The sequence below is a fragment of the Paroedura picta genome, chromosome 4 (assembly GCF_049243985.1).
Source record: "Paroedura picta isolate Pp20150507F chromosome 4, Ppicta_v3.0, whole genome shotgun sequence".
Taxonomy (NCBI): domain Eukaryota; kingdom Metazoa; phylum Chordata; class Lepidosauria; order Squamata; family Gekkonidae; genus Paroedura; species Paroedura picta.
This window is the reverse complement of record NC_135372.1, coordinates 67,341,697-67,361,517: the sequence shown is the minus strand read 5'-3', so window position 1 is coordinate 67,361,517 and position 19,821 is coordinate 67,341,697. Positions and strand designations below refer to the sequence as shown.

Sequence of the window (19,821 nt, the reverse complement as noted above, 5' to 3'; positions counted from 1 at the left end):
GCAGACAGCAAACTGTGAGGGGAAAGCTGGGGAGAGGAAAGGTAGGTCAGAAGGTGTAAAGAGGAAATGGAAAGGAGGCAACCACTCTTCTGCCTTCAGCTGATTTCTCCAGACTTCTTTCTTAATTAGCTAGAAACCATAACTGTGAGTGGGCCCTCTAGCAATTTTCATTGGACAACAAATAACCTCCTAAGCCTGCCTATGATTCTGGCTGTGCACAAAAGTAAATAAGTTTGGTGAGTGGCCTGATGTTTTTACATATATTTTCTAAAGTATTTACATATATTTTCTAAAGAAGTACTTTTCTGAGGTTTCCATTTTGTGGAACTGCCATTTCACCCTGACATCAAACGCCTTTCTTCTACAGTAGATAAATTAAGAAGGAAGATATAAACATCATGCTAGTAATGGACTAAGTCAACATTTCAAAGATTTTAGGGATCATCACTGTAGTACTGTGTATAAAATAATGCAATTATTATTTGTAGATGTTTAAGTTTAACTTTTAAAAAGCAGTTAAGAATAATTTCCAATAAGTTTTTCATTTGAACACTGGACACATGTCCCAGTGGAACTGGCATTATATTAGGTAAAGGAGTATTGATGTATTGACATTTCTAACTTTAATATTGTGTTTAAGTTTTTTGGAAAGATGGATTTTCCTGTGAGTTAATTCTTTACCTCACCTAGTTCAAGGGATATTTCTAGATTTCCTTATGTTTGGATCTCACAGTTGGCATCATCTGTGGATCCTCTGTGTCTCTTAACAGAAGCTCAAACATCTCAGTATGGGGGCACTAATGAATGTGAATCATCGCCTTTGGAATAGACAGTGGAAATGAAAGCGGCTCTTTAAAAATGGAAATAATATGAGACTTGCCTAACCTCTGTCCTGAATGGAACAGAAGAAAGCAGATCTATCCTGGCTTCTCTAGCTATTTTCCCTCCAACTCCCCCTCCATCCTTTGCACCTGATCTGTTTGAAGCTGCTTTTGGACCAAAGTCTTCCTTAACTCGGAGTGAATGTCTGCCATTCTTTCTGTTACTAAAGGTAAAACCAAACAACTGCTGCATCGTTGTTCTTTCCTCCCAGCATGCTCACTTCACCCTTCTTTTTGAGCTCATTGGCTGCCGCTGAGATTTCTGGGTTACATTTATTCTGAATGCATTGGTTTGGCCTTTGAATGAACCATGTAACTGGATAGTGTTTCTTATTGATGTCAGCAGAATGAGAATCAAATGGTTACTTACATCACGGCAAACTGCAGAGCCAAGCCACAAGAAGAATATAAAACAATTATACTGTCTTGCTGCTGCATTCCAGCAGTATTTATATGAGGAGGCTTAAGGGTTGTGCTCTATCTTTAAATTATGGAGAAACATTGAAAAAGTTTTGCAAGTTTTTCAATCTGGTAGGCTTTTTTTTAAGGGGAAGAAAGATATTGATGCAAAGAATCATAGCAACATTTAAAGTTCTCTTCTTGGATGTGCTCTATAGGGATGGGCACGAACCAGAAAAATGAGTTGCAGTTCACTGTTCATGGTGTGCTATGTTTGCAAATCACAAACGACCATGAATTTAAGCCACCAAACTAACTGGTTTGGTTTGTGAATATTGTGATATAGTAGAATAGCCCCCAGGCGTGCTAGAAATCCCAAACTCACAAGAGATCGCTGTATGACTCTCCTTCACCTGCCCTACATATTTGGTGAGGATTGGATTTCCAGGGGCTGTCATATGCCCCCCCTCCCCCAACAAAAGTGTTTTCTGGTGAAATGGCAGGTTCAGAAAATTCAGGAATGTATAGAAAAGACTCATGTAGGGTAGAAACATCAGACTTGTTGGGGACCTCCCCCTGATGCTTGTCTACATGCCCTCCGAGTTCTACCCCCTGTTACTTTGAAGTTTGGTAAACATTTAGATTGAGCAGAAACAGTCTGTTTGATAATGTATAGTTTTACAAAATTCCACCAACAGCTTGAAAGTTCATGAAAAGTTTGTGTTGGTTGACCTGCCACAAACTTCAGTTTTCAAACAACAAACCATGACATTTAGTTTGTGAGCTGTTTTGTGCCCATCCCTACTGTTTTTTTTTTTTTAAGAGCATGGCTATTATTATATACTATAATTAAAAATGTCCTGAAAATTGATAGTCTTCAGAAATCTTTGGATATAGGTTTGGATAAAAGTAGATGTGATTGATGCGAGATTGTGAAGTGACTTTCCCTTTATTGCTTCAAATGCAAGTGTGTGAAACATGAATTTGGATTAAGACCATAGCATGGGAGTAAACCTTTCTTTTTTCTCACTCCCACAGAAGCCAAAGTGGGTTTGAAAGGGACTATAAATTAATGTTCAGAAAACTTTGAAATATTTTACCTTGTTTTGGGGATGGCTAATCAGTGAACAACAACAAATTATTCAAAGATATTTTCTGTTGGATAGCTTTGTGAAAAATAAATATTGAGAAAGGTATAGTTTATTTAACAAATGCTTTTATTTATTAAGGATTTCATACAGTGAGAGTAACACATAAGATTTTATGTTTTGCCATGAAGCAAAATATTCCCTATGTAATGTTTACTCGGTTAATTTATTTTCAGGGGCAGTTTTAACATGTTCCATTCTATTCTTGATATCAGTTACACTGTCAGAATTCTTCTCTAGTTCAGGCAAAATCATTCCATAATCTGTCAGAAAAAAAGAAAAATGCAATTCATTAACCATGTTTTAATTAACAGGATTCAAAGCAATATATTGAAGGACTTCAAGGGCTTTCAGGAATCCTATACCCAGTTAAATTGCTTAAAAAGTTTAACTCATGGATGGTAGTAATATTATATATTTCTAAATATTCACTATAACTATAGACATAGGGTAAAAAGTCAATGTTTTGATGCACAGAAACAATGCTGAAGTGTAATTCTACAACCATGGTATATATAGTAACACTACTATGGTGAGATTTTGGAGAAATATCAAGAATTAAATCCTGAATCTTTTGATATTGATATTTTCTGGGGATTTACATATTCAAAGGAAATACTTAAATTTAACTGTTCTAAAACATCTAACAATATGCTAAATATTAACGGTTTAACATCTTAAGCCCATAGGATAAGTTATCAGACATAAATTCTATGAATATGTATCAATGGCTGCTTGGTTAATTTTTATTTTATATGTTATTTATAATTTGATTTCTAGACTGCCTTTCCCAGCAAACTGGCTCATGGCGATTTACAACATATATATAAAACATTGTATATAAAATCTTATAACAATAAGATCCCCAAATTCTTACCCCAATAAAATAAACATAATAAAATACAATAAATCACAATAAGATAAGATGGCGATATAACTAAAAGATCTCCCCAGCTTTCAATACAGTTGATTTGGTGGGCTGGACTGGCTAGGGGTATGGATACAGTAGGGTAGGTCTAATATCCAAGAACTGGGGGGGGGGGAGTTTGAAATTCCCGGTACTCATCGCGCCAAGCCTCAACCAAATGCCTGGAGGAAGAGCTCCATTTTGCTGGCCCTGCAGAACCTTGAGAGCCCCTACAGGGCCCGCAGGGCCCGCAGTTTAGCCCATTCTTGTGTCTCCATGGAAAGCTACATACAATATAGGTCTTTCATAAAATTTATTTTTATGAGTAGGTTTTTTAGGTGTCTTTCTTGGAATTTTACTGTTACAGCAAGAACAGTCCATATTCTTTTACCAGTTTTGTGACTTTAAAATATTTTGAATCTCAGTGTTTTCTATTTACATATTGCTGTAACATAAAAATACAGATGCTACCAAAAATCCTAAATATGGAATCAAATGTTATTGGTATCATGATGTGTTATATAGTGACAAAATGATAAGATTACACTCCTCTAGCTAGCAATAAAGAACAGGAAAAGAAATAGTGAGGGGAAGTACTTCATACTGGAAAACAGAAGATGGCATCCTTATTTTGTGGTTATATTATGAACATATTACTTACACTGTACTCCTCAGATGATTGATCAAGTCTCTCCTCTGAATTAAGGCCTGTCATCCAGGGGGACAAAAGAATAATTTCTAATGTATTAAATTTATAGTGCCCAGCCACATTTCAGTAAGGAAATTATAAACATCATGATTATACACCCACACTCACACATATGCACTTTCATGATACTGCTCATTTTGCCCACCAACCTTGAGTAATAAAGCACCAGATACAACAAAAATAAGTAAATTTCAGAAGATCTGAAACTGTAAAATAGGCAGTTTTAAAATTTTAAAAACCTATTTAGTTAATTTTGCTATATGTGTGTGTGTGTGGGTGTGTGTATGTATATGTGTATGTGTACACACACACACACACACACACATATATATATTCTACTCGATTCTACTAATGGGTGAGGATGGGTGCTTAAACTCTTTTACTGGCCTCCAGCTAACCCCACTGCTTTTCTTTCCCCCCTTCCTTCTTTTTTCCTTTTTAACTTGGAATAATTTTGTAAAAACAGTATTCATTCATTCATTCATTCATTCATTCATTCATTCATTCATTCATTCATTCATTTCCCCTCCCGGCAATTTACAACAGATCAATAAAACATTAATTCATAAAACCATGAAAACAACTGTTGTTGATTCATATAACATTAAAACATATTAAACAAAATCAGCTGATGGTATATATTATTTTTAGGTGTTGTTGAGGTGGTTCTAATTAATTCCAGATCTAATTTCTGGATGTTGATTTCCAGTGATTTCCAGTAGGGGGGGTATCCTTGTGGAAGAGAGCCCCATGATGTTCTAGATATTATTACTGCAGGAATGTATTGACTGCAACCAAATGTGTGGCAGAATAGCTCTGTTTTGCACACCCTGCAGAATGGAATAAGCTCTTCTGGGGACCAGGAATGAAAAGGCCTTGGCTCTGAATGAGACCAGATGTACTTATACTGTGAATGTTTAATTCATGATTTTGTGAACTGTCCAGAGCCCACTGAAAAACAGGAAGGGAGGTATATAAATCTAAATAAATAAATAATTGCACAATGTGTCTATAATATAAAGAGGGATTTGCTAACCATAGTCGAACCCATTCATTAACATACATTGCTATTGTAATTTGTAGAATCAACTGACCTGTAGCACAACCACTGTCTTCCAAAAGCCAGGAATGGAAAAAAGCCATGTCGTTGTTTGCCAATTCATGATTTGGCATGTGACCTTCATTTTGTTTTTCTCCATCATTGCTTCCACAAAGCCCACAGGTCTTACCCCTCATCCATGAAGAAACTCTAACCTGCATGAACAATGGAACTTTGCTGTAGAGATTTGCTTACACAACCAGGGAATGGTAGCATGAAGGTAGGCTGATCAACTTACCCATAACATTTCACAGTCATAAGTCACATTCTCTAGGCCATGTTGTGGAGCCTTGATGAAAACAGTACTCTCATTTCTGTATATTGTGATGTCTGCTGTGGAGAGATGGGACAACTTAAAAAGGATTGCCTGTTTTTGAAACAGCAATGATTTCCAGTAAACAGACATGCACCTGTCCTTTACTTATAGACATTTTCTGTTTCTTTATGGTTCTTCTTTATAGAATGTTAGATACAAGATTTCCCTTCCACACTCCATCGGACATATATGATTTGGATTCTGTGATTGAGCAGTAATCTACAAGTATATCCAATCTGTAAACTGGATAATTAGGCTAGTGAAGAAATTACAGTTTAATTTATCAATACTCTATTAATATTTCATTCCCAAATTTGCTTTTTATGTTTCCATGATGATATTATGGTCCAGTACATAAAGATTTTTATTAAATTAATTATTAATGTTTTATATTGTTATGTCCTATGACCATACACGACAAATTCAGCTCACTTACCTATTAAATGAATTAACCTTCTGATTTTTGAAGTGATTAATCATTTTTGAGAAATAAAATAGTACAGATAGAATACATACTTAAACTTTATTAAGGTGAATGGCAATTTGATATTTTAGATAAAAAGTGTAACATAAAATGCTATACCTCTGTCGTCCTCAAACATATCTTTCTCTATGGGTTCTCCATTATATAATACAAGGAGGGAGGAAGTCGAGGAAGGTGAGATTGTAATATTTCTTTGGGGGAAAAAAGATGTTCCCTTTGTTAGAATATGAAATCTCATATTACAGAAAAATATAAAACATTTATCTGTTACAAATTGATTTGTCATTTATTAAATTCCTACACCACCCTTCCCCAAGGGCTCAGAGCAGTTTACAACATGAAAGAGTACATTCAATAAAACATAGTAATATATAATTCAATTCAATTTAAAATTATTAAAATTAAAATGATAAAAACAACATGTGAATGGAGCATCCTGCCCTTCCTCAAAAAGTGGTAGTGGGCATAACGTGCTAAAATAAGATAATCCTGTAGCAGCTTGATGTTACTGAATATGTCTGCTTATATGCATTAATCTGTGCATATGTGTATAGGGAGGCCAGTTTCATCAGTGTTCTATGGGCTTCAACCATTGGCCTGGAAAAACAATTCTGATTTGCAGGCCCTGCAGAACTGTTTAAAGTCCTGCAGGGTCATGATCTCACCACCAGGATGGAGCCAGGGCCAAGAAAGCCCTGGTTCCACCAGGATGGAGCCAGGGCCAAGAAAGCCCTGGTTCTGGTTGAGGCCAACTTTACTTCTCTGTGCTGGGAACCTTCAGCAGATTTTGTGTGCTGCAGTGTAGACTCCTTTGAGGGCCATAGGGAAGAAGACAGTCTCACAGTCTTTATTTCCATGAAAATAAAATGTTCCTTATGTTCATTGTTGTGGCGTGTCTGTACCTTATTTTGAAGTGATGTTTAAACATTACCATAGCGACCAGAGTCAGAGAGCGTTAGGGCAGTGGGCCTCAGTAAAATTGTCAAGCGTTGAGTGGTCCCTGGTGATAAAAAGGTTGGGGCCCACTGCTCTAAAGTGTGCATCACCCTTTTTTGCAGCTCTTTTGGCATGTCAGTAGTAGGAAGAGGCACTTTGTACCACTAACAACACTAGCAGCATGACCTGGAATAGCCAACCTATATAGATGCTAGCTCAGCAATATCACCCTTTAAGATCTGGATACTAGGATTGCAGCAAAGCCAATGTAATTGACCTGTGGGACTAAGCTACTATGGAACAAACATTAAAACAGTAGAGAAAGAAGACACATATAGCACATAGACGAAAGTACTGGCCACTCGTGAGAGCTAATTTATAATTATTTTAAACATGTTTCATCATTTTATCTTCATAGTACTCGTTATCTTCTTATTTCCACCTCTAAATCCAATATTCTAATAACTGTGATGTTCTGGTTCTGTTCAATAACAGCTTGTTGATGTTGGGTATTTATGCCGCTTTCAGGGCCACTGGATCTCATGTATGAGATTTCAGTCCTTGTCAGACAAAGTGGTAGAGATGGGAAATCAGAAGTTGGCTGTGTGTTCCCAAATAGAGATACACCCCCTGACTTCAATGGGCTTAAAAGGGTATAACCCTGTTTAGGAGAGCACTGTGGGTAGCTGAGATTTCAGAAAACTGTAAACATTCAAGATTTAAACAAGCTCCTACGAATGTGATTTATTCAAAGAAAAGGAAAACAAACTCTTAAGAAAGAGGTTTGTTTATTGAAAGGAGGGGTGGTTATTTTAAAAGCCTGTGGAATGTATGGAAATTAGTGTAAAACTTACGCTGAAGTCAGATGAATATAAACTTCTCTTGGAAGATCCAGTTTGAGCTTTCTTGTCATGATAGAGAATTGTGGCTTTTCTGTGCATTCTTGGGCTATTAATGTTCTGCAGTTTTCATTAAAAGAGCCATTGAATCTCATGTTGTCAAAAGTTCTGATGCTCGTTTCCTCCACTTGACATACAGCTAGAGAGACAGCAAATATGAGTGCTCATATAATCATATGATGGTAGACATTCAAATGGTCTAATGGACCTGTTCCACCATGTCTTAGGTTTAGTCCCTTCCTACTTGGATGTGCTATTTATAAACAAATTTGTTGTGATAGAAAAAAAATCTATGGGCAAGAATGCATCTTGTCTTATCATTTAAAGCTAAACTAATGCTATTGGGGCCCAATCAGGATCAGGGCAAACAAAAAAGGATTCAATTCTGGTGGGCATTTTTTCTTTTCAGGACGAATAACACTGTGGTGTGGGAAATTCTGACAGGGAAAGTCGTGCATAGATGGAAGAATAAAAATCCAAATCAAGTTCCTGAAATTTAGTTGTAAAAGATGCTGGAGAGATCTGGATTATGGATCTCTCAGCATTTCTTCCTTTTTTATTCACAAAGTCAGTGTCAATAACATAATTCATGTCACAGCACTAAGCTGCAGCTGTGGCTGTGACTTACCCTGTGCTGCCTTTGTGGGCTCTGGGACTTGGGGTAATGTCTCTGGTGTCCTGACTGCATGGTCCATGCAGGGGAGAAGTGCACAGTAATGGGAGGACAGTTGGGCATGGTGGCAAGGCTGTGAGCAGTCTCAGGGGGCCAGGACCTCACCACTGCTTCTACAAGAATCCGGCTGCCATCAGGGGTCTTGAAATGGAGCCAATTCAGTGGCATGTTCAACTTGGGGGCTGTCAATGGGGCTCTCAAAAGGAGCCACGTAGCAACAGGTGCCCACATAGTTCCGTGGGATTTGCCATTTTTACTTGCTTCCCTAGCAGTTGGACTGGGGTATGATGTTCATTAGTTGGCAGGCAGATTGTCCAATACAGGATTCATCCTCAAGTTGCACCAATGCTTCTGTGACATATTCAATAAAGCTGTGGCCTTTTTATTCCCAAGATTAACAATGGTCCATTGTATCATTCCTCAACTGTGCCACCACTTATGACACTGGGCCCACAATTAAACACCAGATTACCAGCAGAGGCATTTTCATTGCAATGTGTGTGTGTTTTTTTTAAACTGTGCTTAAAGGGAAAGGGGCTTTTCGGGAGCATGATAACAACCGCCCATTGGCTGTTCCGTTTGATTGACGGCCAGGGGCGGGAACAAGCACAGAAAAAAATCGCTGCCTTTCTAGCGATTCCTGCGAGACCGGAAACCTGTGGGGAACGAATGAAATGCTACTGGATTCCACTACAAATGAAGGTATGCGGAACACTGAGATTCCACTATTTAAAATAGCGTTTCTGCTTTGTGAAACCAATTGGCAACATTGGTCCTTGTTTGGAATGGCCCAATTATTTATTTATTCTGTAGGTGTGTCCTATCAGCACAGAAGTGAGCAAAAAGGTCAAAATTTTCAAAAGAAAAATATTGTTTATTCAAGTGATGATTCCTTTTTTAATTAAAATATCCTTCTGAAAGTCCATAAAGTCCAGCAAAAAAACAATGAATGAACTATAGATTTTGACTATCAGTGTCATTTTGATTAAAAGTTCTGATGATGTTGAAGCTAAACATTTTATTTATTTCATTCGTTTGTAATGGGATTTATATTCCACCCTATCTTTGGGAACTCTGAGAGAGACTTGGCAAGGAAAGAAGGATCCTGATTGCTATAATTAAAGCTTGGAATTCTATGGTTACAGGAAGGCTCTTTGTAACCTCAGGACACCCAGTGATAATAAATCCCAACTGACCTAAAATAAAAGCAGCAATCTTTTTTTACCTTCATCATCTCTGAATATCCGTGAAGTTAATTCTGTGAAAAAATTGAAGGAAGTCAATTCTTTACTTGGATAATGCTGAGGTGGTACAGCAATTGAAGTCCATGGAATATTAAGATCTTCCTTATATAAGGTTTCCTGGAAAGCAAATAAGGAAACTATGACAATCTTTTTGGGTAAAGACATCTTGTTTAAAATGCATCATGTAAGCTAAATTATATATATTTTCCTCCTAATGTCCTCATGTCATAGCCACTGAACTATATTCAATTAATTTCAATTTAAATACATAGTTCTGAAAAATACAATTATTTCCCCAGCCCCTAGTGTCAATCAGTTAATCTGATTAAGAGAAAGACATTTCCATACTAAAAGAACTTCACGTGTTTTAGGATACTCACAACCCAGTTGAAGGGAGAGGTCTGAAAGGAGGCATTACCCTAGCATATCTCAGAGGTACACAGTTGTATCCTGAAGTTACGATAATACAGCCCAAAGATAAAAGGGAGCAGAAATAGCATAGAAAGGGGATGACCTAAGTAATGTTGGCAGATGTTTAAAACATTTCAGCCGTAGAATGCCCCCCCCCCAAGCTTTGGTGTGGGTGTCATGTCTGATCAACAGACACCCTTTCTTAATGGGCTATGGGGAGAATTTAAAAGACTTTTTTAGGAGAGCCATCCTGTGTTCCCCTCTTGGTATTTTCTATTCATTCATTCATTCATTTATTTATTATATTCTGTTCTCCTGCTTGACTAATCAGGTACTGGCTGGGACTTGGACAGTCATATGTAGAGCACTTTGGAGCACTCTGCCACTGGAAAATTTAGTCAGGATCCAACCCCATAAATACAATTTATGTACTGCCCCCCACTCACTCTTTGAGAGCCCTGGATCTATCTCTGCACTTGAATGTTTACATTTCAAAGCTTAAAACCAAAGAGAAAATGTATATACCTCAGGCAATTTACAGATGACAAAAACTGATTGTGGAGATGATACAGCCACTCCTACCACAAGCTCATCTGAAGGATTGTTTTGACAGATGCTGTTAAAGCCATACTGGGATGCTAAATTAGGAAGGACTTCCTCAGCCCTAAACAAAACAAGATATGATTTAGACAGAACGTTTTAAGCCAAAGAATGCCACAATTAGAACATAGACAAATGGATGATTGTTTTACATGGAAGCTGAGTCCTTCAGCATTTTTGTAGGCTTTTTTGACTTAATCTTCACTTGGACTGCTGGATTTCTTGCAAGGTGGCCTTTTGAAACCTCTATTTCAAGATTTTTATACCGACATTGGTTCTCCATGCTCAGACTGGCCTTTAGGAGCAAATAAAAAAGTTATTAGTATCGTAGAATGGAAAAGAAAATGTAATTATACAGTATTTGTCATTTTGCTCAGCTTTGGCAGACCTAAGCAACTCTCTAAGCCATATCCTCAATAAACATGGACTGCTAACTTGCACTTTAGGAGAGCTTTTAAAACTTATGAGAAACCAAGCCAACACATGATCCATATATTTGCATTCCACTAACAGACAAAAAGTGAAGTTGAATCAAACCCCTGGATGCTAGCTCACTTTAGTGTTCTTCCTTGTTTCTCATGGGTATACTTTCCTATATATGTATAGACAGCTAGTTCCTGGGTGAGCATATAGGTTCCTAGAACACAGCCTCACATGATGTTTTTCAGAGAGAATCATCAGTGAAATTATCTTTTGTAAGTCAAAAGGCTGCATATTTATCGTATTCCCATTTGCAGTTGTTAAGGGGAAGGTATACATATTCTGATTTTGTAGCAATTTTGTAGACGCAATTTGTAAATCCCAGATAGAAAATACTTAATTCTTCTCATAAATCTGGGATGTAAAAGTGGTGCAATTCCTCATTTTGCCAATGCATCTGCACAGCAGTGCTCAAAACACTTTCACGTCAAAAGCTTTTCAGCTCCTAATTTATATAAGTTAAATAAAAATGCTTTCAAAAATTCTAATTTTCCACCACACTCAGGATCGTAACTAGGTTTTATTGTTGTTATGAAAGCTGCTTCGCAGTTTCAAATGTGGGCATTCTAATAAAAGGTTTCACCCTTAGCTTTGCATGTGAGTCATTGTCACAAAGAGAACTGAGCTGAATAATTTGAATCCTAAAAAGAGTTACTCTCATCTAAGGCCATATGGGTTTAGATTGGAGTAACTATACATAGAACTGCACTGTAAAACAAATGACCACCACTGTAAAATAAATGAGCAAAAGATTAATAAAATGCTTCTCAGCTTACTGAAAATGGCACACACTTTATGGTTCATTACAAAGCTTACATGCCACATTTTATACTTTTATGAGATGGACTCCAGAGTAAACTCCATATATTTTTACCTGGGCTTTATAAGGCCAAACATCAACATACAGACATATGGACCGCTTATTTTCACCAAGATCACCCATAACCAGTTGCATATCAAGCTTGTTGGGTTCCTTCTCGATATAAACTTTCGCTTCGTAGCCTTGTTTTTTGTTGTTATTCCTAATTGCCTGAGCCACAAAAGTGAGGCTAGGTGGGACTCTATCTGCCAGGAAATTAGTCTGAAAAAGAAGACAACAAACAAAGCATACTTTTAATGCATATCATGATCAATTGCTTCAATAAGGAGTATATCAAATGGAATAGTGTAAAAATTTACCTATCAAGGCAGATGCTTTTTAAGATGAGACATTATTTCTCATCCCCTTCTACTTCCCCAGGGCTGTACCCGCACATCACTGGGTATTGTATTCCAGTTGCTTTGGATTATTACATATTTATTGCACTATAGCAACAATTCACATGCTATAGTGCAACAAGGCCACAGTATCTGCTGATGTATGGATGTCCAGGACTGCTTAAAAGCCCTTTCTGGGCATCTTGCCAAACTGGCATCTGCTCTTAGAATTAAGAGTGACAGATTGTTGTTGAAACAAGTGGCTTGAACTCTAGGAAGAAAAGACATCCTTGGTTGTTCTTGGAACTCCTGTGTATAAAACTGCCAGATGGTAGGGTTTCCCCAGCATTTACCAGCACAAGTGCCTTGTTGCAACACAAAACAGAATCCTCCATTATAATTTCAGTCCTAATCACGGTTATCAGCCATGTTTCTAAAATATCTGCATATTTAGGAAATTCATAGGCCCAATTCAAGGTTAGGATTATCACATACCAAACCCCTCATGGTCTTGGTCCCTTGTTATCTGTGGCATCATCTCTACCTCTATGCTCTGCTATGACACCCTCACTCATCATAGCAGAGCCTTCTGCAAGGACCACCATGTGAACTGGCAAAATCAACAACTGTCCATAAAGTACATTCTCTGTTGTGGCCCCCAACATTATGGAATAGCCTGCCTGGTGAGTTCAGGAAAGATCCCATCCTCCTAGCTTTCCTCAAACTAGTGCAAGCCTTAAATATTTATTATTTATTTATTTAGATCTATATACCGCCCTCCCCGAAGGCTCAGGGCGGTTTACATTAAATAGGCAGGAGGGATCTTTTTTACACAGGTAATAAGGCTGTACTGCAATGAAATGTTTCAGAAAGATGCTTTGGCAAAGAAATAAGGACTGTGGACTATACTACAATCTAAAGTACATACTATGTGTTGCTCTAAGTATGATCCTATTATGTAGTTATAGCAGCATTTAAAGTCATGCTAATGCTTGTTTCAGCTCTATTTTTATATCTTTGCTTGTTTTCAGACCCTTACAGTCCAAACCTTTTTGTTTTTATTTACTGGATGTCTCATTCTGTTGCTTGTGTTTGTCTGACACTGTGTATGCTTCATTGAGAAAGGCAGACTACAAATAATGCAAATAAAATATGCAGCAGCTTTAAGACATAAGCTTTGATCCACTGGAAGCTTTCCATTAATGGAAGTGGGGTAATTGTATTAAACCTTCAACACCCCCTCATGTTGTTCCTGGAGTGTCCCCTGCAGCCCAGGAACAACATATTATTGGGGGGGGGTGGATTGCACCTGGAGGAAGGAGATGAGGAAGTCATGTTCCAGTGCTGAAAATCCCTGATTGCTCATGGAAATCTTTTGGTGGATCCAAGTGAAAGTTATATTTGTGCAACAATATACAGATCTAATGACATGTGTACCATATTCACAGTTCAACTACATTCTCCTAGATGCTCACAGGACATCTCCTAGATTCTCCTAGATGCTCACTGGAAGTAGTAAACTGCACCTGGCTGCCAGAATTCCATCTCCCAATGAAAGGAAGCCTGCTATATATTTAACGTACAGAATCCACACAGCCACTTCTCAAAGAGCTAAATAAGGTATGATGGGCCATCCATGTTTGTTTGATCATGTGACAGCCCCATTCATATTTAAAGATGAAGGAATAAGTATCCATTTATTAAATATTGAAAGCAGTAAATGGATTAGCCAGGCTCTCTTCCAATATCAGAGGCTGAATTGAAAAATTAGATTGCCATGTTCTGCTTTATCCATAGAAGTAACAGATGTGGCTCATCTGCGTCATGGCTCATCTGCGTCACGGCCGAAGAGGGCCGGCAAGGCATATGGCATGTAACTATGCCTGCTTCCCTCACCAAATCCCAGGGTGCCACACTGCCCTAGCAGCCGCATGTGCCCTGGGCTCCACTCCCCCCTCCCCATGTATTGCCCACCCGACCCATCCACTGCATCAATGGCGGCCTCAGATTATTCTGTGCTGCAAACTGTAATGTTACCTCCTCTGATGAGCTGGAAGCACTGCTGCTGCTGCTGCTGCTGCTGCTACTTCTGCTGCTGCTTCTGCTTCTGCTTCTGCTTCTGCTGCTGCTGCTGCTGCTGCTGCTTCCACTGCTGCTGCTGCTGCTTCCACTGCTCCTGCAGCTGCGTTCACTGCTGCTGCAGCTACTTTCACTGCCTCTTCTGTTTCTGTCTCTTCTGCTCTTGCTGCTTTTGCTGCTGCTGCTGCTGCTGCTGCTTTCATCCTTTCGGGAGGAGCTTGATTCAGAGGAAGATGATGCTCTGCTTGTTTTCTCCTGAGCTGCACCCTAAAATCCAAAAGTGAAAGGAACGGAAGGTGATGGAGAGAAACCATTTGAAACAGGCACTGGCAAAACAGGAGACCCAATTGAATAGTTTTCTAACTCTATTCTAAAGTATTCTTTTTGCACATACATTTGAGATACCAGGTTGCAGATACCAAGTTTATGAATAGGCCATTGCCTTTTCATTATTTCTTTGACAACAGGTTCAGATTTCTGCTTTGGGTGTTTTTTAAAGACTAATTTGCACAATGTACATACACAGTAATATATTTGGATGTAAGCAAGCAGCATGTATTTGTACCCTGCTCATCTATTGATGCATAGATAAAAGGTGTCCATTTTATGTGAAACCATGAAATTGAGAAAATGATACCCCCAAAAAAAGGAAGGAAGGAAGGAAGGAAGGAAGGAAGGAAGGAAGGAAGGAAGGAAGGAAGGAAGGAAGGAAGGAAGGAAGGAAGGACTACAGGTTAAACATAAGGAAGAAGTGCTGCTTTATGGGAGAGGTCAGCAGAGCTTTTTCTAATGGATGTTAATAGATGAAACTGCTAGGGTTAGATTAGATTTACATAAATTTGTTATGATATGGTGTAGTCCTAGAGTTCCATAAGGGTTTTCTTTTCACACACAAAGCTGCCACCTGGCAATTACAAGGCACTTGGTTGGAAGGTTTTGGCCACTTTTACTGATTGGCCAGTTTGACCCAGGGAGAATGAGTACACGAGATATAGAGTTTTGTCTTCCTCCAGCAAAGGAAGTCCATAGCATATTGATATTTGAATCTACCTGCTGGTTGCAAGGTTTTCTAAGAAATAAATCAATCAATTGCATTCCATCAGTAACTGTTTAATTGAAAAGACTCACCCCTTCAGAGCTGTCATTCTTGTCTCGGGTTCTATATTTTTGAGATGTTTTGCTAGATCTGATAACTGATGGCCTTGTTTTTCTTTTTTCTTTCTGATTTAACCAGGCATTTTCGTCGATATCTTCATGCTTGCTACTTTGCTGTTTCCCTGGAGTCCTACTATGTTCTCTTTCAACATCACCATGGTCAGACGATGATCTCCGGCCATGTTTCCTGTTCTCTTGCCTTCCTTGCTGTGGCACATACTCACTGCTGTTTCTGTTACTGCTTTCACTGCTGCTGGTACTGCTGCTGGTTCTGCTGGTTCTGCTGCTGCTGCTGCCACTGCTGCTGCTGCCGCCACTGCTGCTGCGGCGGCTGCGGCTGCGGCTGCTGCTGCTGCGGCTGCTGCCGCTGCCGCTGCTACTGCTACTGCTGCTGCTGCTGCTGCCGCTGCTACTGCTGCTGCTGCTGCTGCTGCCGCTGCTGCTGCCGCTTGGTCTACTACTGTGCTCACGATTTTGCAGTTTCTTAGGACTCTTGCCATGTCTGGTTTGAGCTTCTTGACTGCTGAAACCATCCAGGGGTCTTTCTTCATTATCTTCATCAGTGTTTCTACTGGAATCACTTGATATACTTTCACTACTGCTGTACTTATTCTTGAAGTTCCAGTAGGGGATGGAACCAGAGAACACAGTTAGTATCTTGTTATATTCTTCAGTTATTCAGTGTGAAATTTTGTATACCAAAAATATATTTTCTAGCATTGTAGGCCAGACTGAAAATACATCATGATATTGAAGCAAATTTGCCTATCTATATAGTTAATAATGTGCCTTCCCTGAAGGAGAAAAAATTCCCATCACATCTACAGCAGCTGGAAAGGTCTAGAGCCCTGACAATACTAGTCCAAAACATTCAAGTTGCAGGGTCAATATTTTCTGACTAAGAGTTTTTTGGTTTTATGAGTACACTATTTGTGTGAGCCATGAAAAGACTATGAAATACCACAACTATTCATGTGAGCCCCCTTATATAAACTAGAAAACTTGTTCTGGCAAACCAGATTTAGAACTACAATCCTGCGTTGATCTATTTCACTAATGCTATCTTTTCCTATGATTTACAGAACCAAACTGCCAGCTCAGGAATATAAAAATTAGCTAGTTTGGTGTATTTTTAAATGGGTTGATTTAGGTTTGTTGTTGAAGGGGGGAGAGTGGGGATTTGCCCCAAATGCATTATTTTTGCCTTTTTAAGTTACTGGTTTCTGGCTCAGTTGGACAACATAATTTTCTCACATTGGTTATTTCAGTTACTTTAATCCTGTAGAGCCATTTAGCTGAAGACTAACTAGTACTTTCACCACAAAGAGCATTTGCCTGCCCCAGAAGGCTTTTATGTTGGAAGCACACACCCAAATTATTAGAAAAGTTCTGCAGAACCCAACAATAACATACATATATCCTTTGTGTTCAAATGTTATTTGGCTTTATGACAATAGTAGCAAAAGTGTCATCTAAGGCAGTGGTCCCCAGCCTTTTTATTACTGGGGACCGGTCAATGCTTGACAATTTTACCAAGGCCTGGGGGCGGGTAATTTTTTGCCGAGGGACGTCGCTGCCACCTGAGCCCCTGCTCCGCTTGCTTTCCTGCCGCCCACTGGGGGGCACTGTGCAGTGCCACGCCGAGGGGGAGCCCCAGCCATGGCAGCCACTGGAAAGCACCAAAGATGAGCCAGTAGCAGAGTAGTAAGGCAGCCCCTGAAGCAGCAGCTGGGGAGGAGGACGAGGAGGTGCCGCGGCCTGGTACCGACTGACCCACAGACCGGTACAAGTCCCTGGACCAGGGGTTGGGGACAGCTGATCTAAGGCATATTACATGATGGTGTTCAGTTAACTGTATATTTAGCTTTTTCTGCTGTTTAAAGTCTTAAAGTAATACACACTTGCAAAATACTTTTACAACATAAATAATGTAGACATTGATAATTAGTATAAAAGATGTTCCATTATATACTGTCAAGTTGCAGACTTTGGACATACCTGAATCCTGGTCTTTAACTTCTCCGTTTTGGGATATCCAAGTTGGTGTGCTTCACCTAGCTGAACTATGACTTGTATCGCCTTAATTGGTGGCTCTGAATGGACTGAAAGTATAAGATTTTTAGTAACAATTCTACAGATTATCTTTATAACATACAAGATCAATTAGGGCTTCTCAAATGTGGTCATTGGTAACTTGATGTACAACAGTATAATTGTTTTTCACATTATCTTTTGGAAGCTCACTATGTTGAGTGATCATATAAATAAGTGAATTGTCACCTGACATTTGTTTGCACTGTGGTATTTCAAGAATGGTAATTCCACATATGATGAGAGATTTCCTCCCACATCCAATTAGAGGCCTTGAACTAAAGACCCACAAAGGCTTTGGCAGTGCAAAACAGCAGAGTACTCCAGGAAAAATCTATTAAAGAGTGATTAACAACCTTTAATGCTGATAATACAAAAGAGTTTGAGGGCGAGTTCAATTCTTTGAAATGTAACCAGCAAACCAGAGTGACCACCTGTAGAAATGTTTATCTTTTATTGAGATAAGAGATTCTTTTTTTATTGAGCAAGACAGAAAAATGATGAGCATGAAAAAGTCAACTCTACAGTTATCGTGAAGATAAATGCCCCCCCCCCCCAAATCATATAGTACAGGCGTAGTCAACCTGTGGTCCTCCAGATGTTCATGGACTACAATTCCCATGAGCCCCTGCCAGCAAATAATGGCAGGAGCTCATGGGAATTGTAGTCCTTGAACATCTGAAGGACCACAGGTTGACTACCTCTGTTATAGTAAGTGCTAGTTTAAAAGCAAATCAGGTTTCAGATTTTTGTCTCACTGCTTTTAGGGATTATCAAAAACATTGTTACCCACCAAGAAATCTCACTTAGTCTTCTTCTGAGACTTCTATCCAGAGAAATCTGATTTGTTTGTCACAGAAGTATATATTTATTAAAAAAAATGCCAGCCTTTCTCTAAATTTGTCCTATCATAATCAAGTAATTATTATCCAGATAACTGATAGGTTCATAACTAAATATGAAATAATGTCGACTGGCAGTTGGAAAGTGCTTGAATTCTTGTTTAGCTTGCAAACTCATCAAACAAAGATTGCTACAGCTCCACATGTACCAATGAAAGCATAGTTGCACTTTTTTTTGAACCTTTAAGTACAATCTTACCTGGATACATGGTGCATGTAATATTGTGGTCACCTACAATGCGGTTGAGTATGGCATTGTTGAGTCCAGCATGTTCAGCTGAATACCTCAGGCAAGTCTGAAATCCAAATGTACTTGCATTAAGGTACCCAAGAAGTGGAGCAGAGTGATGGCCGCATGGTTCTGCCAGATGGGTGCTTCTTGGTGAGTTGGTTTTTGAATATTTTCTTTCCTGGATAGACAATAGATGTATTCACATATTAGAGGATGCAACCTACTACTTACATTAATTCAATGAAATAACTAATTCACCTGGGACCCATAGCTATCACAAGACATAACAGGATAAAAATGCAGCTTTGGGCCAGGGGGCTCTACAAGATGAATTCCGTCTACTGGAACCTCAAAATCACATCCACACACTGGTAAATCTTTTGTAAGAAGCTTTTTTCTCAGTTAGATCCCCACCCTGGGTTTGAATCAGATTTCATAGCTTTAGAAGTCCTGTATAGATGTTATAGTGAACACTGTATGTATGTTCATATATCTGTTTGTTAGTCAGTGTGCGTTTACTTTACAAATGAAACTGGGGATCTGTACCTGAATAAATGTGAGGTTCAATTACACATTCAGCTGTGTTGACTATGGCATAAGAATTACACAACACACATATAAAGAAAAATCAAATATACACTGTACATTGTGCATTAATTGTAATTCATGAAGACGGCTAGAGAGCACAATGGAAGTTGTGTAACAGTAGATACTGCAATGACATAGTCACAACTAATTTTAGCTAGACCAAGGTTACGTATTTTACTTACCATTTAGAATGAAAATTATGTGTCTTCTGAAATCAAAAGATATATGCTATCCACATATTACATAACAATTTTGCAAGCAGCATAATCCCAAAATCTGAACCCATTATATTAACTAGAATTAATTTGAAAACTTGCATAGTAACTATAGTGTTTTGATGCATGGCTTACCAACTTCTATATAAAGACTATAGTTCAACTATAAGTTATGC

The 19,821-nt window shown here is 38.6% G+C and overlaps 1 protein-coding gene across 4 annotated transcripts in view; it reads right to left on the bottom strand.

Moving 5' to 3' along the window:
* Positions 1-2,479: 2,479 nt before the first annotated feature.
* The window catches only part of LOC143835503 (vitellogenin-1-like), a 49,246-nt gene continuing 31,904 nt past the window's right edge, over positions 2,480-19,821 (bottom strand). For 2 of the 4 annotated variants that reach the window (XM_077333235.1, XM_077333236.1), the window contains exons 21-34: positions 18,810-19,020; positions 17,616-17,719; positions 15,591-16,229; positions 14,421-14,729; positions 12,061-12,267; positions 10,859-11,001; positions 10,632-10,770; positions 9,677-9,812; positions 7,734-7,917; positions 6,043-6,134; positions 5,382-5,476; positions 5,139-5,298; positions 3,997-4,043; positions 2,480-2,691 (exon numbers count right to left, since the gene is read on the bottom strand). In XM_077333235.1, the coding sequence (XP_077189350.1) occupies positions 2,680-2,691; positions 3,997-4,043; positions 5,139-5,298; positions 5,382-5,476; positions 6,043-6,134; positions 7,734-7,917; positions 9,677-9,812; positions 10,632-10,770; positions 10,859-11,001; positions 12,061-12,267; positions 14,421-14,729; positions 15,591-16,229; positions 17,616-17,719; positions 18,810-19,020 (2,478 nt within the window). In that variant the 3' untranslated portion in view covers positions 2,480-2,679. The remainder of the gene's footprint in view (positions 2,692-3,996; positions 4,044-5,138; positions 5,299-5,381; positions 5,477-6,042; positions 6,135-7,733; positions 7,918-9,676; positions 9,813-10,631; positions 10,771-10,858; positions 11,002-12,060; positions 12,268-14,420; positions 14,730-15,590; positions 16,230-17,615; positions 17,720-18,809; positions 19,021-19,821) is intronic. The other 2 variants (XM_077333237.1, XM_077333238.1) reach the window with 1 other exon arrangement.